This window comes from Oryx dammah, unplaced genomic scaffold, assembly GCF_014754425.2.
Source record: "Oryx dammah isolate SB20612 unplaced genomic scaffold, SCBI_Odam_1.1 HiC_scaffold_4, whole genome shotgun sequence".
Classification (NCBI taxonomy): Eukaryota; Metazoa; Chordata; class Mammalia; order Artiodactyla; family Bovidae; genus Oryx; species Oryx dammah.
The window spans coordinates 504,440-521,146 of NW_024070188.1; the positions used below are offsets into that span (position 1 = coordinate 504,440).

Sequence of the window (16,707 nt, forward strand, 5' to 3'; positions counted from 1 at the left end):
GCACAAAAGCTTTCAATTCTGATGAAGCCCAACTTATCACTTTTTTCTTTTGGTCATGCGTGCTTTTGGGGTCATATGTGAGAAGTTGTTGTCCAGTCCCAGGTCACAAAGATGTACACTTCTAAGAGTTTTATCATTTTAACTCCTAACATTTATGCCTTTGATTCATCTTTCATTTGAAGACAAAAAACACTACCAAGTTTTCTTACAAACTATGCCTCTTTCTCTTTATGCTTTTCTTCAATTTCTTTAGAGACAAAATCCATCAACATAGAAATAATAGGAATTGTCTCCGTTTGATGAGATCAGAAGGAACTGACAGTTTTGGGGAGATCTGTCTTATACGGCTTTACAACTATAGCTCTGCCAAGCCTGGATAGCACTACAGAGCAACCTCTGTACAATCATCTTGTGTCTTCCAACACCCCACTAGGCTGCCAGCAGAGTCCTGACACCATCCCTTTTACAAGGGAATACAGTATCACCTGCAGGGCTACCCTGGTAGCTCGGACAGTAAAGAATCTGCCTGTAATGCAGGAGACCAGGGTTCGATCCCTGGATCAGGGAAGATCCCCTGGAGAAGGGAATGGCTACCCACTCCAGTATTCTTACCTGGAGAATTCCATGGACAGAGGAGCCTGGTGGGCTACAGTCCATAGGGTCATCAAGAGTCAGACATGACTGAGTGACTAACATACACACACGCACAGAGTACCACCTGTATTTGTCATCTGAGATCCTGGCATGTTACTGGGCACTAGTAAGATCTTCACAGTTAAAGGGGATACTAGCCAAGAGACCCTGAATCAAGAGTTAACACACACAGCGCAAAGGAACAAGCAAGGCTAAGAAGAGAAGTCCTTAGAATTTAGTATACCAAAGTAAAATGGAAGATGCAAAGTAACTGAGTTTCACATAGATAGGAACAAATTCTGTATATTCTCTATAAGAAGTAGATGCTTATTTTTTCTTACCTCTTGAATATTGAACCTTAGGACTTCCTTCATGTAAGTAGGCAATAAGGTCAATAAAGTATAAAAAGTCCAGTTGTAAGAAAAGTGTGCAACTACAATAGCCCAAAGTGGCAGTGATTTCACCATAGGTATCCACGGCACTGACTTCTGTGAAGAGAGCTAGAAAACAAACAAACACCAGGCGTAATTGGGATAAGCTACAGCTATGTCTGGGCTTCCCTGATAGCTCAGCTGGTAAAGAATCTACCTGCAATGCAAGAGACCCCAGTTTGATCCCTGGGTCGGGAAGATCCCCCAGAGAAGGGATAGGCTACCCACTCCAGTATTCTTGGGCTTCTCTGATGGCTCAGATGGTAAAGAATCTGCTCGCAATGCAGGAGATCTGGGTTTGACACCTGGGTCAGGAAGATCCCCTGGAGAAGGGCATGGCAACCCACTCCAGTATTCTTGCCTGGAGAATCCCCACAGGCAGAGGAGCCTGGCGGGCTACAGTCCATGGGGTCTCAAAGGGTTGGACACAACTAAGTACAGCACAGGACAGCTATGTTTAAATCTGTATCTTATCAGCTAAAATTTCATCTGAACACATTATCAATCTTGGCTAGTAAATCTTAGATTTCTGAAACAACTCTTTAAAAATATTAAATAGCAATAGAAACTCCATGATTCAGGTTAGAAGAAAAAACAGAATTGTAATATTAGAGCTCAAAGGTCAAACTAAAAATGCCTTATAAGTGTCAGAAGTCCTCTGAAGTATTAATTTCTCCACCTTAAAAAGAGAGGACAGTTTAATAATCAAATTCAGAGGCTGACATAAGGGCCAAGGTAAGAGACTGGAAGTCCTATTAGAATTCATATTTCATTCTCCAATCTTTACTCAATTACAGTAATTTATAAGAACTGTGCAATAAAAGGTTTTTTATGTAGCCATCTGGAGTAACGGTCTTCAAAGCAGGGTATAAACATTCCAGGGGTAGCAAGATGGTCCTCCCCTCGTGGAAAGGCATCCTAGATCTATCTATACTCACAATACTCATTTGAAAACAAGAAATTAAGCTGTATTAATATTTAACAAATAGTTTGGCCCTGGAATACGTCAGATAATCACATATTGTCTGATTTCCCCCAATCAAAAGGGGTTTAATGGCGTCCTTATTTTTCTTTTTTTAAAATATAAATTTATTTATTTTAATTGGAGGTTAATCACTTTACAATATTGTATTGGGTTTGCCATACATCAACATGAATCCGCCACAGGTATACACATGTTCCCCATCCTGAACCCCCCTCCCTCCTCCCTCCCCGTATACCTGCCTTTCAAAATGGATTTATGGGTTCCATTAGCCAGTTTTAATGAAAACAAATCTACAGAATTAACAAGGACTTCCCTGGTGGTTTAGTGGTTAAGCATCCACCTGCCAGTCCAGTGACCTGGGTTTGATGCCTGGCCAGAGAAGATTCTGCAGGCTGCAGGGCGGCTAAGCCCACTTGCCACAACTACTGAGCCCACACACCTAGAGCTCGTGCTCTGCAACGAGAGAAGCCACCGCAACGAGAAGCCTGCGCACTACACCTAGAGAGCAGCGCCTGCTGGCCGCAACTGGAGAAAGTCCACACGCACCAAGAAGACTCAGTGAGGACAAAAAAAAAGTCTTCAAAAGATTCATCTGGAGAAGGTAAACAGAAATCTAATAACATAAGCACGAGTGAATGCTTATGTTAAAGAAAACAGTAGAGTTGACACTTTTCTTCATGAGCCCTTTGTCAGCTACCACACCAAACAAAATGATGGCAGGCTCATCAATACTCCATATTCAAACACACTATTCCTATTAAACAATTATTATTATAAATTTTGAAGTGACAAAAGGCTTTTCCTATTAAAATTCAAATTTTATGTATATATTGTTTATTTCATCTTACCCATCTTTTAAAGAGTCTGTCTTTATGTAAAATTTATAATGTAGGAAAGTACAGAAGTGCATACAGATAACCATAAAAATATCCATATGCTCAGATTGTTATCCCCCACACTGTATTTTTTAAAAATATATTTATTTACTTGGCTGTACCAGGTCTTAGTTGCAGCACTTGGGATCTTCATTTGTGGCAATGTGACATCCAGTTCCCTGAGCAGGGATCGAACCTGGGCCTCCTGCATTGGGAGTACAGAGTCTTAGCCACTGGACCACCAGGTAAGTCCCCCTGCTTTACAGACGCATGATTAAGTAAAGCCTGGAGACTACTGGCCTGAGAAATCAGTTCCTGACATTTCCTGTATACTGAGACTCTGCTAAGTCTTCTTCACAAGCTGGAGCAATCTATGTTTCCACCTCCAGGGTGCACTATTATTTCAAAAAGGGGAAGAACCAGTATTAACCTTCTTGGGGCCTTTTTTTCTAGGGACTTTTGGTAGATAGACTCTTGTGATTTGGTAGGTACACTCTTGTGATTCCCCCCACGTATCAAAGATGTAGGGGATGTGGGGGAAGAGAAACAGAGGGGACAATTATTCTTATATAGCAGTGGTTCTTGATTCCAGCTACACTTCAGAATCACCTTTGGCACTTCAAAATTACAGTTGGCTGTGTTCTACCCCAGACTTGCTGATTCAAAGCCAAAGTCAAACTTCTGAGTGGAGGACCAATGTGTATATTTTAAAAGGCTTCCCTGGTGATTCTACACAGCAGTGGTTCTCAAACTTTGCTTCATGTTAGAATAACCAGGTGAGCTAAAAAAAACCCAGAGCCAAAATCACACCTGAGACCAATTAAATCAGGTTGGGAGGTGGGTGGGAGATGGGTAGGAGGTAGGTGGCCATATTTTTGAAAGATCCTTGGATGATTTCAAAGTGTAGCAAGCTTTGGGATCCACTGTTGTAGTAATTGGGGCTTCCCTGGGTGGCAACTAGAGGTAAAGAATCCACCTGCCAATGTAGGAGATCCAAGAGACTCCGGTTCTATTCCTGGGTTAAGGAGATCCTCTTAAGAAGGAAATGGCAACCTACTCAGCATTCTTGCCTGGAGAATCCCATAGACAGAGGAGCCAGAAAGGCTACAGTCCATGGGGTTGCAAAGAGTTGGACACGACTGAGCATAACACAGCAGCAGTTGTAGTGATTAAATAATTCTGCAACCTCCTCCCTGCTGCTTGAGCCCTATCACCCCTTGCTTGAAAAATCTTAGGACAAAGAGGAAGGAAAAAACCAGTCTAGAGAATTTAGCATTTAAAGGAATTTGGAATATAGCTCTTTTTATATGGCTTTGAAACTCACAAAAGAAATGAAATCATACTTCTTTGTTGAAAAATATGAGCCTAAATCTATCTGATCTAAATAACCGAAATATATCTGATGTAAAATATGTAATAATTTTAAGACATGCTTATGACTATGTATTTACACTTACTGATGGTGATGTTTTAGAAGAGTATAGGGCTCTGATAATAGCTTCTGTAGCTTTTCACCAGTATTTAGGCATAATCTTGCTTATATTAATATAAATGAAGGAAAAGTGAAGCAAACTGAGCCATACCAGAATATTTTTACAGTCTAACAATTGAATTTTCTATAATTTGAGTTTTTTGGAGAATCACTCAACCATGACCAGCTATACGTGGAGAGTGATGTCAGCAAGATGGCCAAATAATATGCCCCATATTGGTATCCAGTGTCCCCCACCCTCAACAACAATCTGGGATCCATCCACAGACAAAAGTGCTTTTCTGGGGGCAGTGGGATCTACAAACATATGCCAAGAGACCCAGTAAGAGTTTTGCATGCCTGTGCATTGGGTAAAAGACATAAGGATCTTGGTCCCAGCTATGAACCCTGAAGTAACTTGTCAACCAGCTTCAGCCTTTCTTGGCCATGGTCTGGGAACCCTTGGAAAATATTGACTTAGATTGTTAGCTTTAGACAAGGAAATCCTGGCATTTGTGACAACACATATGAACCCTGAGGGCATTATGCTAAGTGAAATAAGTTATACAGAGAAAGACAAATATCGTATAACTTACATGCAGAATAGAGACCAAGCTGTGCAACAAGGGAAGCCGCCACAATGAGCAGCCTGTACCCTGCAACGAACAGTAGCCCCCATTCGCCACAACTAGAGGAAGCCTGTATGCCACAACAGAGACCCAGTGCAGTCAAAAACTAAAAAGTCAAAACTCATGGAAACAGAGAATAAAGTGGTAGTGGCCAGGGGCTGGAGAGAGGGGGAAACTCATCTTCCCGTCACAAGATGAGCAGCTGCTAAGGTCTAATGTCAGCATGGCGACGACAGCTAGCACTACTCTATCACGTACTTGAAAGCTGCTAAGGAAGTAGATCTTAAATGTTCTCACCACAAAAAAGAAACGGTAATCCACTGAGATGCTGGAGGTGTGACTAAGCCCACGGTGGGCATCATTTTGTTACACGTGCATGTGTTTGTTAGTGGCTCAGCTGTGTCCGACTCTTTGCGACACCATAGACGGTAGCCCGCCAGTTTCCTCTGGAATTCTCCAGGCAAGAATACTGGAACGGGTTGCTGTTCTTTTCTCCAGTTTTGTAATTAAGTATATCAAATCATCATGGTGTACATCTTAAACATACATAATGTCAATTATATCTTAATGAAGCTGGGTAGGGGGAAAGACCAGTTGTAGGCCAAACATATAAGCTTGACATGTAGAGGATCTCAACAGCTATTTATCACATGAATATGAAGCCCACAGAGTCAGGAATTTGGAAAGAAGAATATAATATGTAAATGTTAGTGTTCATTTGTAAACTGTGTATAAAACAACAGCTTTCTTTTCTCCGAATGAGAATTATGATATCAATTTATAGTATTTCCACATTATTAGTTATATTTTAAGGGGGGAAACCCTTCATTTATAAAACATTCAAATTAATGATGAATTTTTAAATGTTTCTAGAAGAAACTATCCAATTAGCTGTGGCAGATATTAAAAAAATCCTTCAGGATTTTAAGATAGCCCTGTCTAATAGAACTTCTTATGGTGACAGAAATGCTCTATATCTACACTGCCCAATTTGGTAAACAGGAGCCCTATTAAGCCTTTGCAATATGGCTAGTGTGACTGAGGAAATGAATTTTTAATTAAATTAATCTAAATTAAAATTAACCACAAGTGTTGGTGGCTACCATAATGGACAACAAAAGTTGAAGGTAAGATCTTAATAAAGTACAAAACAGCTTTTTCTGATGTTCTAGATAAGAAATTATTCTTTTGCTATTATCAGAGGTGACTTGTCAATCACGCAGTGTCACACATGTTAAATGTTGGCAAAGCACATTACAAAAGTTCTTAGCAGAGCTCTACATTCTTCTAAAATGCCACTGCTGATGAGTGAAAATATACTGGAAAGGAAATTTTTCAGTTGTTCAGATCATCTGCCCAGCCAATATTTTGAGAGCAAATTCTTTAAGATATTTGAGTAAGGGAATTTCTGAAGGAATAATCAATGAGATCTTGAATCTTGTATAGAGAATGTATCATTAAATAAGTAATAATAGCTCAAACAGTTTTTTAAAATACCAGTTAAAGCACAGAAGTAAAGAACAAAAATGTATTTGTTGTCAAATGTGAAAAATCTTCTAGACTATAGGAAGGGTAAGGTCAATCAATAACATTTGTGTATCTTCTATGCGCAACTTCACACACACAAAAAATGTTTTCCTGTCAAATGTAAGAAAAAACAAATTGGTTTAGAAAAAGCTGCATGAAACACATGTTCAAAGTTAGGGCAACTAAATATTCAAGCCAAAGCCCTTATTTGCTTCATAAGACTGCAAAATTGTATACTCTTTCAAAAAGGTAGAAGAGAAGTAAAACAATTTTAAAACATCCTGTTCTAAAGACTTAGTAAAGAAAAAAAAAATAAAAGAGCAAAAAAACAATACCAGATCTCTTGAGGAAAGAAAATGTCAATGGGTAAAGTGGTAATGTCTTAACAATTTATTAAAAAGGAGACCGCTATATACTGTGTTCTTGGACTGGAAGAATTAATATTGTTAAAATGACCATACTACCCAAACCGATGTACCAATTCAATGCAATCTCTATCAGAATAACAAGGGCATTCTACACAGAACTAGAACAAATAATTTAATAGCTTGTATGGAAACATAAAAGACCTAGAACAGCCAAAACAATTGAGAAAGAGAAACAGCTGGAGGAATATGCTTCCTGACTTCCAACTATACTATAAAGCTATAGTAATAAAAACTCAGTATGGTTCTGGCACAAAAGCAGACTTATAGATTGGTGAGACAGAATAGAAAGCCCAGAAATAAACCCGATTGACACTCATGGTTAATTGCTGCTGCTGCTGCTGCTGCTGCTGCTGCTGCGTCGCTTCAGTTGTGTCCGACTCTGTGTGACCTCACAGAAGGCAGCCCACCAGGCTCCCCCGTTCCTGGGGTTCTCCAGGCAAGAGAACTGGAGTGGGTTGCCATTGCCTTCTCCAACGCACGAGGGTGAAAAGTAAAAGTGAAGTCGTTCTTACTCTATGACAAGAGAGAAAAGATAGTCTGCACAGTGGAGAAAGACAGACTCTTCAATAAATGGTGCCGAGAAAACTGGACAGCTACATATAAAAGAAAAAATTAGAACATTCTCTACTCCATACACAAAAATAAACTAAAAATAGATTAAATATTTAATGTAAGACTGAATAGAATAAAATTCCCAGAGGAAAGCATAGGGAGAATGCTCTCTGACAAAAATTGTAGCAATGATTTTGAATCTCTCTCCTAAAGTAAATAAAAGCAAAAATAAATAAACAGGATCTAATTAAACACAAAAGCTCTTTCACAGCAAAGGAAACCATCAACTAAACAAAAACAGTACCTACTGAATGGGAGAATATATTTGCAAATGATATCACTGACAAGGGGTTAATAGCCAACATATATACATACCTCATGCAAGTCACCATAAAAAAATAAGAATCTGATTAAAAAATAGGCGAAGAACTGAACAGATATTTTTCCAAAGAGCAAATGCAGATGGCTAACAGGCACATTGAAAGAAGTTCAACATCACTAATCATCAGGGAAATGCAAATCAAAACCACAATGAGATGTCACCTCACATCTTTCAGAATCACTATCATCAAAAAGAATACAAATAACAAATGTTGGAGACGATACTGAGAAAAGGAAACCCTTGTACACTGTTGGTGGGAATGTAAACTGGTGCAGCTGCTGTGGAAAACAGTATGCAAGTTGTTTAAAAAAACTAAAAATAACGAAAAACAGAAGTTTAGATGACCATTGTATCTACTACTGTGGGCAAGAATCCCTTAAAAGAAATGGAGCAGCCCTCACAGTCAACAAAAGAGTCCAAAATGCAGTACTTGGGTGCAATCTCAGAAATGACAGAATGACCTCTGTTTGTTTCCAAGGCAAACCATTCGATATCACAGTAATCTCACTCTATGCTGTGACCAGTAATGCTGAAGAAGCTGAAGTTAAATGGTTCTACGAAAACCTACGAGACCTTCTAGAACTAACACCCCCAAAAATGTCCTTTTCTTCATAGGGGACTGGAATGCAAAAGTAGGAAGTCAACAGATACCTGGAGTAACAGGCAAATTGGTCTTAGAGTACAAAATGAAGCAGGGCAAAGGCTAATAGAGTTTTGCCAAGAGAACGCACTGGTCATAGCAAACACCCTCTTCCAACAACACATGAGAAGACTCTACACATGGATATCTCCAGATGGTCAACACCAAAATCAGATTGATTATATTCTTTGCAGCCAAAGATGGAGAAGCTCTATACAGTCAGCAAAAACAGGACTGGGAGCTGACTGTGGCTCAGATCAAGAACTCCTTATTGCTAAATTCAGATTTAAACTGAAGAAAGTAGGGAAAATGACTAGACCATTCAGGTATGACCTAAATCAAATACCTTACGATTATATGGTGGAAGTGACAAATAGATTCAAGGGATGAGATCTGATAGACAGAGTGCCTGAAGAACTACGGGTTGAGGTTCATGACATTGTATGGGAGGCAGTGATCAAGATCATCCCCAAGAAAAAGAAATGCAAAAAGGCAAAATGGTTGTCTGGGGAAGTCTTACAAATAGCTGAGAAAAGAAGAGAAGCTAAAGGCAAAGGAGAAAAGGAAAGATATTCCCATTTGAATGTAGAGTTCCAAAGAATAGCAAGGAGAGATAAGAAAGCCTTCCTCAGTGATTAATGCAAAGAAATGGAGGGAAACAACAGAATGGGAAAGACCAGAGATCTCTTCAAGAAAACTATAGGCACCAAGGGAACATTTCATGCAAAGACGGGCACAATAAAGAACAGAAACAGTATGGACCTAACAGAAGCAGAAGATATTAAGAACAGGTGGCAAGAACACACAGAAGAACTGTACAAAAAAGATCTTCATGACCCAGATAACCATGATGGTGTGACCACTCACCTAGAGCCAGACATCTTGGAATGAGAAGTCAAGTGGGCCTTATGAAGCATCACTATGAACAAAGATAGTGGGGGTGATTGAATTCCAGGTGAGCTATTTCAAATCCTCAAAGATGATACTGTTAAAGTGCTGCCCTCAATATGCCAGCAAATTTGGAAAACTCAGCAGTGGCCCTAGAACTGGAAAAGGTCAGTTTTCATTCCAACCCCAAAGAAAGGCAATGCCAAAGAATGTTCAAACTACCACACAATTGCACTCATCTCACATGCTGGCAAAGTAATGCTGAAAATTTTCCAAGCCAGGCTTCAACAGTATGTGAACTGTGAACTTCCAGATGTTCAAACTGGATTTAGAAAAGGCAGAGGAACCAGAGATCAAATTGCCAACATCCACTGGATCATCAAAAAAGCAAGAGAGTTCCAGAAAAACATCTATTTCTGCTTTATTGACTATGCTGAAGCCTTTGTGTGGATCACAATAAACTGTAGAAAATTCTTAAAGAGATGGGAATACCAGACCACCTTACCTGCCTCCTGAGAATCTGTATGCAGTCAAGAAGCAACAGTTAGAACTGGACATGGAACAAGAGACTGGTTCCAGATTGGGAAAGGCTGTGTATTGTCACTCTGCTTATTTAACTTATATGCAGAGTACATCATGCAAAATGCCAGGCTGGACAAAGCACAAGCTGGAATCAAGACTGCCAGGAGAAATATCAATAACCTCAGATACACAGATGACACCACCCTTATGGCAGAAAGCAAAGAAGAACTAAAGAACCTCTTGATGAAAGTGAAAGATGAGGAGAAGGGGACAACAGAGGATGAGATAGTTGAATGGCATCACTGACTAGATGGACATGAGTTTTAGCAAGCTCCAGGAGTTGGTGATGGACAGGGAAGCCTGGCAGGCTGCAGTCCGTGGGGTCACAGAGTTGACTGACCTGAACTGAACTGGGAACTACCAAATGACCTAGCAATCCCACTGCTGGGTACGTACCTGAAAAAAAAAAAAAACTCTAATTGGAAAAGATACAGACATCCTAATGTTTATAGCAGCATCATTTACAACTGCCAAGAAATTGAAGCAACCTAAGTGGCAATCAACAGATGAATGGGTAACGAAGATATGGTATATACACAATGGAATAGTACTAAATTATTAAAAAAAAGAACAAAATTATGCCATTTGCAGCAACATGGATGGACTTGGAGGGCATTGTGCTAAGTGAAATAAGTCAGACAGAGAAACACAAGGTATTACTTATTTATGGAATCTAAAAAATACAACAAATTAGTGAAGATAACAAAAAAGAAGCTGACTTACAGATACAGAGAAAAAACTAATGGCTATTAGCAGGGAGAGGGAAGGTGGAGGGGCAGTTTAGGGGCAGTGGGTAAAGAGGTACAGTGAAGTGAGAGTGAAAGTGAAGTCGCCCAGTCGAGTCCGACTCTTTGCGACCCCAGGGACTATCGCCTATCAGGCTCCTCCGTCCATGGGATTTTCCAGGCAAGAGTGCTGGCATAGATTGCCATTTCCTTCTCCAGGGGATCTTCCCAACCCAGGAATCGAACCCGGGTCTCCCACATTGCAGGCAGACACTTTACCGTGTGAGCCACCAGGTATAAAATAAGCTACAGGCTGTATTATACAACATGGGGAATACAGCCAATATTTATAACAAGTATAAATGCAGCATAATCTTTAAAAATTGTGAATCACTATTTCATCATAGGGCTTCCTTGGTGGCTCAGATGGTAAAGAATCTGCCTGCTATGCAGCAGACTTGTGTTTGATCCCTGGTTCAGGAAGATCCCCTGGAGAAGGGAACGGCAATCTGCTCCAACATACTTTCTTAAAGATTTATTTATTTACATTGTTTTTTGGCCGTGGTGGGTCTTTGTTGCTGCACGTGGGCTTTCTCTAGCTGCGCTGAGCTGGGCTACTCTCTAGTTGCAGTGTGCAGGCTTCTCACCGAGGTGGCTGCTCTTGCTGAGGAGCACAGGCTCTAGGCCTGCGGGCTCCAGTAGTTGCTGATCAGTAGTTGCGGCACATGGGCTTAGTTGCTCCCTGGCACGTGGGATCTTCCCAGACCAGGGATCAAACCATTGTTTTCCCATCTATTTGCCATGAACGGATGGGACCGGATGCCATGATCTTCGTTTTTTGAATGGTCAGCTTTAAGCCAGCTTTTTCACTCTCCTCTTTCACTTTCATCAAGAGGCTCTTTAGTTCTTTGCTTTCTGCCATAAGGGTGGTGTCATCTGTGTATCTGAGGTTATTGATATTTCTCCCGGCAATCTTGATTCCAACTTGTGCTTCATCCAGCCCAACATTTCACATGATGTACTCTGCATATAAGTTAAATAAGCAGGGTGACAATATACAGTCTTGACGTACTCCTTTCTCAATTTGGAATTGGTCTGCTGTTCCATGTCCGGTTCTAACTGTTGCTTCTTGACCTGCATACAGATTTTCGGAGGCAGGCAGGTGGTCTGGTATTCCCATTTCTTGAATAATCTTCCACATTTGTTGTGATCCACACAGCCAAAAGGCATGTGAAATGAGTGCAACTGTGCGGTAGTTTGGACATTCTTTGGCATTGCCCTTTTTTGGGACTGGAATGAAAACTGACCTTTTCCAGTCCTGTGGCTACTGCTGAGTTTTCCAAATTTGCTGGCCTACTGAGTGCAGCCCTTTAACAGCATCAAGCTTACAAATCGTTCATGGCATCCCAGTGCCTAAAGGGTAAAGTCTAAGTTCCTCAGTGGGACATACAGGATTCTCCATGATCAGGCTTCTTCTGCCACTCTCTGCCTTTGCCTTTTACCTACATCAATACCTGATTCCTGGCGAGTGTCACTCTCTTTCCTCAGAGTCTGCTTATACCACACCCTTGCCAGGGGATACCCATACATCTCTCCCTTTCCCAATGTGCCTAGTTAACGCCAACTTTTCTTTCAAGATTGTTCAGATGAAGCTTTTACCAGTAAGAAAGAAACAAGCAGCGTCTGACTGCTCTCACCTGAGACGGTCTGCTTCTAACAGTTGGGCCACAGCACGCTCCCACTGACTGTGATCCCTGGTCTGGGAAGATTCCATACGCTACGGAGCAACTAAGCACATGTGCCACAACAACTGAGCCGGCACTCTAGAGCCCATGCTCTGCAACAAGAGAAGCCACCGCAATAAGAAGCTCATACACTGCAATGAACAGTAGTCCCTGCTTGCCACAACTAGAGAAAGCCCGCAGCCATGAGAGCCCGACACAGTCAAAAATAAATAAAATCTTAAAAAAAAATGACGGAATGAGACAGATAGACAACACCTTGATCACCTCTGAGCACAGATGCAAACGAGAATGTATGAACCACACAAAAGAGCAAAACTCTCTCCTGGCTAATGTGACTGCTGCTTCTCTGCCAATTATAGCCTCAGCCCCACCTAGATAAAAATTAAGATCCTCAGCCACAGAACCACTACTGCCTTCTCACAGCACCAATTCTGGAGCAAAACAGTGATTCTTTAAACCTTTCTCACAGTCAAGTAACACAAGTCTAAACTGTAACAAGCTGCCTTCAGCTCTCTCACTGAGATGCCCTTTAACTCCTCATGTTGTGGTTTCTTCTTCTTTGCCACAAAGCAAGAAATCCCATGCTCACTTTGGCAGGACATACATTAAAAGTGGGACAATACAGAGAAGATTAGCATGGGCCCTATGCAAGGATGACATGCAAATTCATGTAATGCTCCATATTAAAAAAGAAAGAAAAAAAGAAAGAAATCCCTTTGTTCAACTACAGGTATGTTGCTGACAGTCCTTGGCAGGAGAGTATCATCACCAGGCTGGCTGAGGACTCCTGCCTTCTCTGTACCAAAGATGTACTATGTAAGCTGTAGACAGCAGTGTTGGCCTGAAGTTCTGTCCATTCACGTCTGTCTCCCTCTGGATATCATAGGTCCCACAGGAACCATGTCTTGTTCATTTCTTCTCTCTGATTATCAATTTTTTTTCCCTTAATACCTTACAAAGAGGGGCTTCCTTACCGGCTCAGATGGTAAAGAATCTGCCTGCAAAGCAGGAGACCTGGGTTTAAACCCTGGGTCAGGAAGATCCCCTAGGGAAGGGGATGGCTGCCCACTCCAGGATTTTTGCCTGGAGAATCATAATGAGAGAGGAGCCTGGCAGGCTACAGTCCAGAGGTCGACTGAGTGACTAAGCACACACACACACCTGAGAAAGAACCTAGGACACAGTAAGCTCTCAAAAAATGTTTAAGGAATGAATGAAGTACAGCAGATCCCAAATATTTATTGGATCCAGGATTAAAAGCAGAGCTTCATGTAACAAAGTAGTTTATGACATTTTCAACTACAATGTCATCTGGTTTAAGAATGCCATTTGAAGTTCTAGGAAACCTAATTCTCTTAATTCCTCTTGCTTCTGAATATTTCAATTTCTGAAGCATATGGAAAAACAGATTAACCTTAGGCTTGGATAATGGACAGATTTAGGCACCTTTGAAGTTCTCTTTTAAAAAAACTAAATAAACTAAAAATTTCATAAGTCAGTGAGGATAATGGTAAAAATGAAATTTTATTTTATTTATTTGTTTTTTTAAAATTTTTATTTTTACTTTATTTTACTTTACAATACTGTATTGGTTTTTTGCCATACATTGACATGAATCTGCCACGGGTGTACATGAGTTCCCAATCCTGAACCCCCCTCCCACCTCCCACTCCATATCATCTCTCTGGATCATCCCCATGCTCCAGCCCCAAGCATCCTGTATCCTGTATCGCACATAGACTGGCGATTCATTTCTTACATGATAGTATACATGTTTCAGTGCCATTCTCCCAAATCATCCCACCCTGTCCCTCTCCCTCAGAGTCCAAAAGTTTAAAAGAAGCAAGTTATTAATAATCAATGCTGAGAAAACATACCAAGTTTTTTTTAAAAAACTGGAAGCATAATTGACTTACAATATTATATTAGTTCCTCGTGTACAAAAGAACAATTCAAAATTCAATACAAAGCTATTACACAATGTTGACTTATGTTCCCCAAGCTGTACAGTAAGTACATCCTTGTTACTTATTTATTTTATACCCAGTAGTTTGTACTTCTTAATCCCCTTCAACTACCTTGCCTGGCCCCGACTCCCCCTTCTCCCTCTCTAACCACTACTTGGTTCTCTGTATCCATGAGCCTGTTTCTGTTTAATATTTGTTCACTTGTTTTATTTTTCAGATTCCCCATATAAATGAAAAGATACAGTTTTTGTCTTTTTCAATCTGACTTATTTCACTAAAGCAAAATACCGTCCAGATCCATCCATGTTGTTGCAAATGGCAAAATTTCATTCTTTTTTATGACCAAGTAATATTCTACTATATATATAAATACATTACATTTTATGTGGCAAGATCCATTTACAATGCATTAACTATTTTAACCTGTGCCTCAGTAGGGGGAAAATGGGTATTCATTTAATTAATATCTCAGAGCACAGGGAGATCTCAAAGTAACTTTATTACATTGGTGATACCTTCTAAATGTCTGCCAACTTTTGGTGAAGACCAAGGGATGCCATATTTCTTAAAATTCAGCAGCTTACAGAGACCTTTGTAGTGAATTATAAAACTTAAAAAGAAACGTGAATGAGTAAATGTTTAATTATTACCTGGTTTGCTATATATGGAAAAGGCAATGGCAACCCACTCCAGTACTCTTGCCTGGAAAATCCCATGGACAGAGGAGCCTGGTAGGCTGCAGTCCGTCGGGTCGCTAGGAGTGGGACACGACTGAGCAACTTCACTTTCACTTTTCACTTTCATGCATTGGAGAAGGAAATGGCAACCCACTCCAGTGCTCTTGCCTGGAGAATCCCAGAGAAGGAGGAGCCTGGTGAGCCAGCTCCATCAACCAGAACACAGCCTGGTGTCCGTCTCTGGGGTCGCACAGAGTTGGACACGACTGAAACGACTTAGCAGCAGTAGCAGTTGCTGTATATAAAAATTGAACCCTGTGATATAAAGGGTGGGCCCAGTGAGCTGAGACAAGCACACACAAGTCCCGCGATGCCGAGAGTGAGCCCGGGGAGCCCAGACAAGCACACACAAGCCCTGTGACGAAGAGGATGGGCCTGCAGAGCTGAGACAAGTGCCCACAAGCCCCGCGATGCAGAGGATGGGCCCGGGGAGCCCAGACAAGCGCACACAAGTCCCGCGACGCAGAGGCCGGGCCCGGGGAGCTGAGTCAAGTGCACACAATGTGATGCAGAGGCCGGGCCCGGGGAGCTGAGTCAAGTGCACATAAGCCCGTGACGCAGAGGCCGGACCTGGGGAGAGCTGAGACAAGCGCACACAATGTGATGCAGAGGCTGGGACTATGAAGCTGCGACAAGTGTACATGAGCCCACAATACAGGGGGTGAGTTCCAGGGGCTGAGGGAAGCCCACAGAAGTCTCCATGACACAGAGGGCACAGTCGGGGAGCCAAGAAAAAATCCACACAAACCCCTACGCAGCAAGCTTCGGCTAGCAGTGCAGGGCGGAACAGGGGAACAGAAGCGTAGCAATGATCCCGGGGACAAGTTGGGGGCTGGCGACAGTGGAGAGATGCTGAGTGGGCCACGTTGAAGCAGCTGTGGAGACAGATGTGTCCAACAGTGCCAGGGCCAGAAGCGCTGCCCAAACACATACTGGACCCATAGAGGCTACTGGACACTGCACCGCCCTTCAGAGAGATGAGATCCAGCTCCATCAGCCAGAGCACAGGCACAGCTCCCCCAGCCAGGATAACATCACAGGACACTAACCCGACCCCACCCACGGGGCAGACTCCACAACCAAGAAGTACGACCTTGAGAACCTTTTTTTTTTTTTCCATTTTTTCTTATAAATCACACTGCTTCCTCCTCCTATATAGTCTTGCCTTCACATTATCGTTTTGCAGTGCTGTGGAATTTTCCTCTTTGTTTTTCTTGTTAAAAAAAATAATTCATTTTAAAGATTTTTTTTCTTTTTCATCCTTTTTTTTTTGAATGAGTTTTTAAATTTTGTTTTTGACATATTCAACTGCTTTGCCTATCATTCTATACTGGCTATAGCTATTCCTGACTATACAGAGATCTTTTCCAAATACATCTATTTATCTTTGCTTTTTTATTTTTTCTTTTCTCTCTTTTTTACCCTCTTTTCCATCCCCTCTTTCTCTTTTCCTTCCCTTCTCCTCTTTTTATCCCTTTTTCTATTCTCCTTTTTTTCTTTCACTCTTTCT

The 16,707-nt window shown here is 41.3% G+C and overlaps 1 protein-coding gene and 1 non-coding gene across 4 annotated transcripts in view; one reads left to right on the forward strand and one right to left on the reverse strand.

The window, feature by feature from the left end:
• The window catches only part of SLC17A5 (solute carrier family 17 member 5), an 89,511-nt gene that overhangs the window by 37,833 nt on the left and 34,971 nt on the right, over nt 1–16,707 (reverse strand). For all 3 annotated transcript variants that reach the window (XM_040239041.1, XM_040239042.1, XM_040239043.1), the window contains exon 7: nt 975–1,133. In XM_040239041.1, coding sequence (XP_040094975.1) covers nt 975–1,133 — 159 coding nt within the window. The remainder of the gene's footprint in view (nt 1–974; nt 1,134–16,707) is intronic.
• On the forward strand, nt 13,077–13,181 carry LOC120863135. Its single transcript, XR_005720938.1, has one exon. It is a non-coding gene; the product is annotated as a U6 spliceosomal RNA (small nuclear RNA).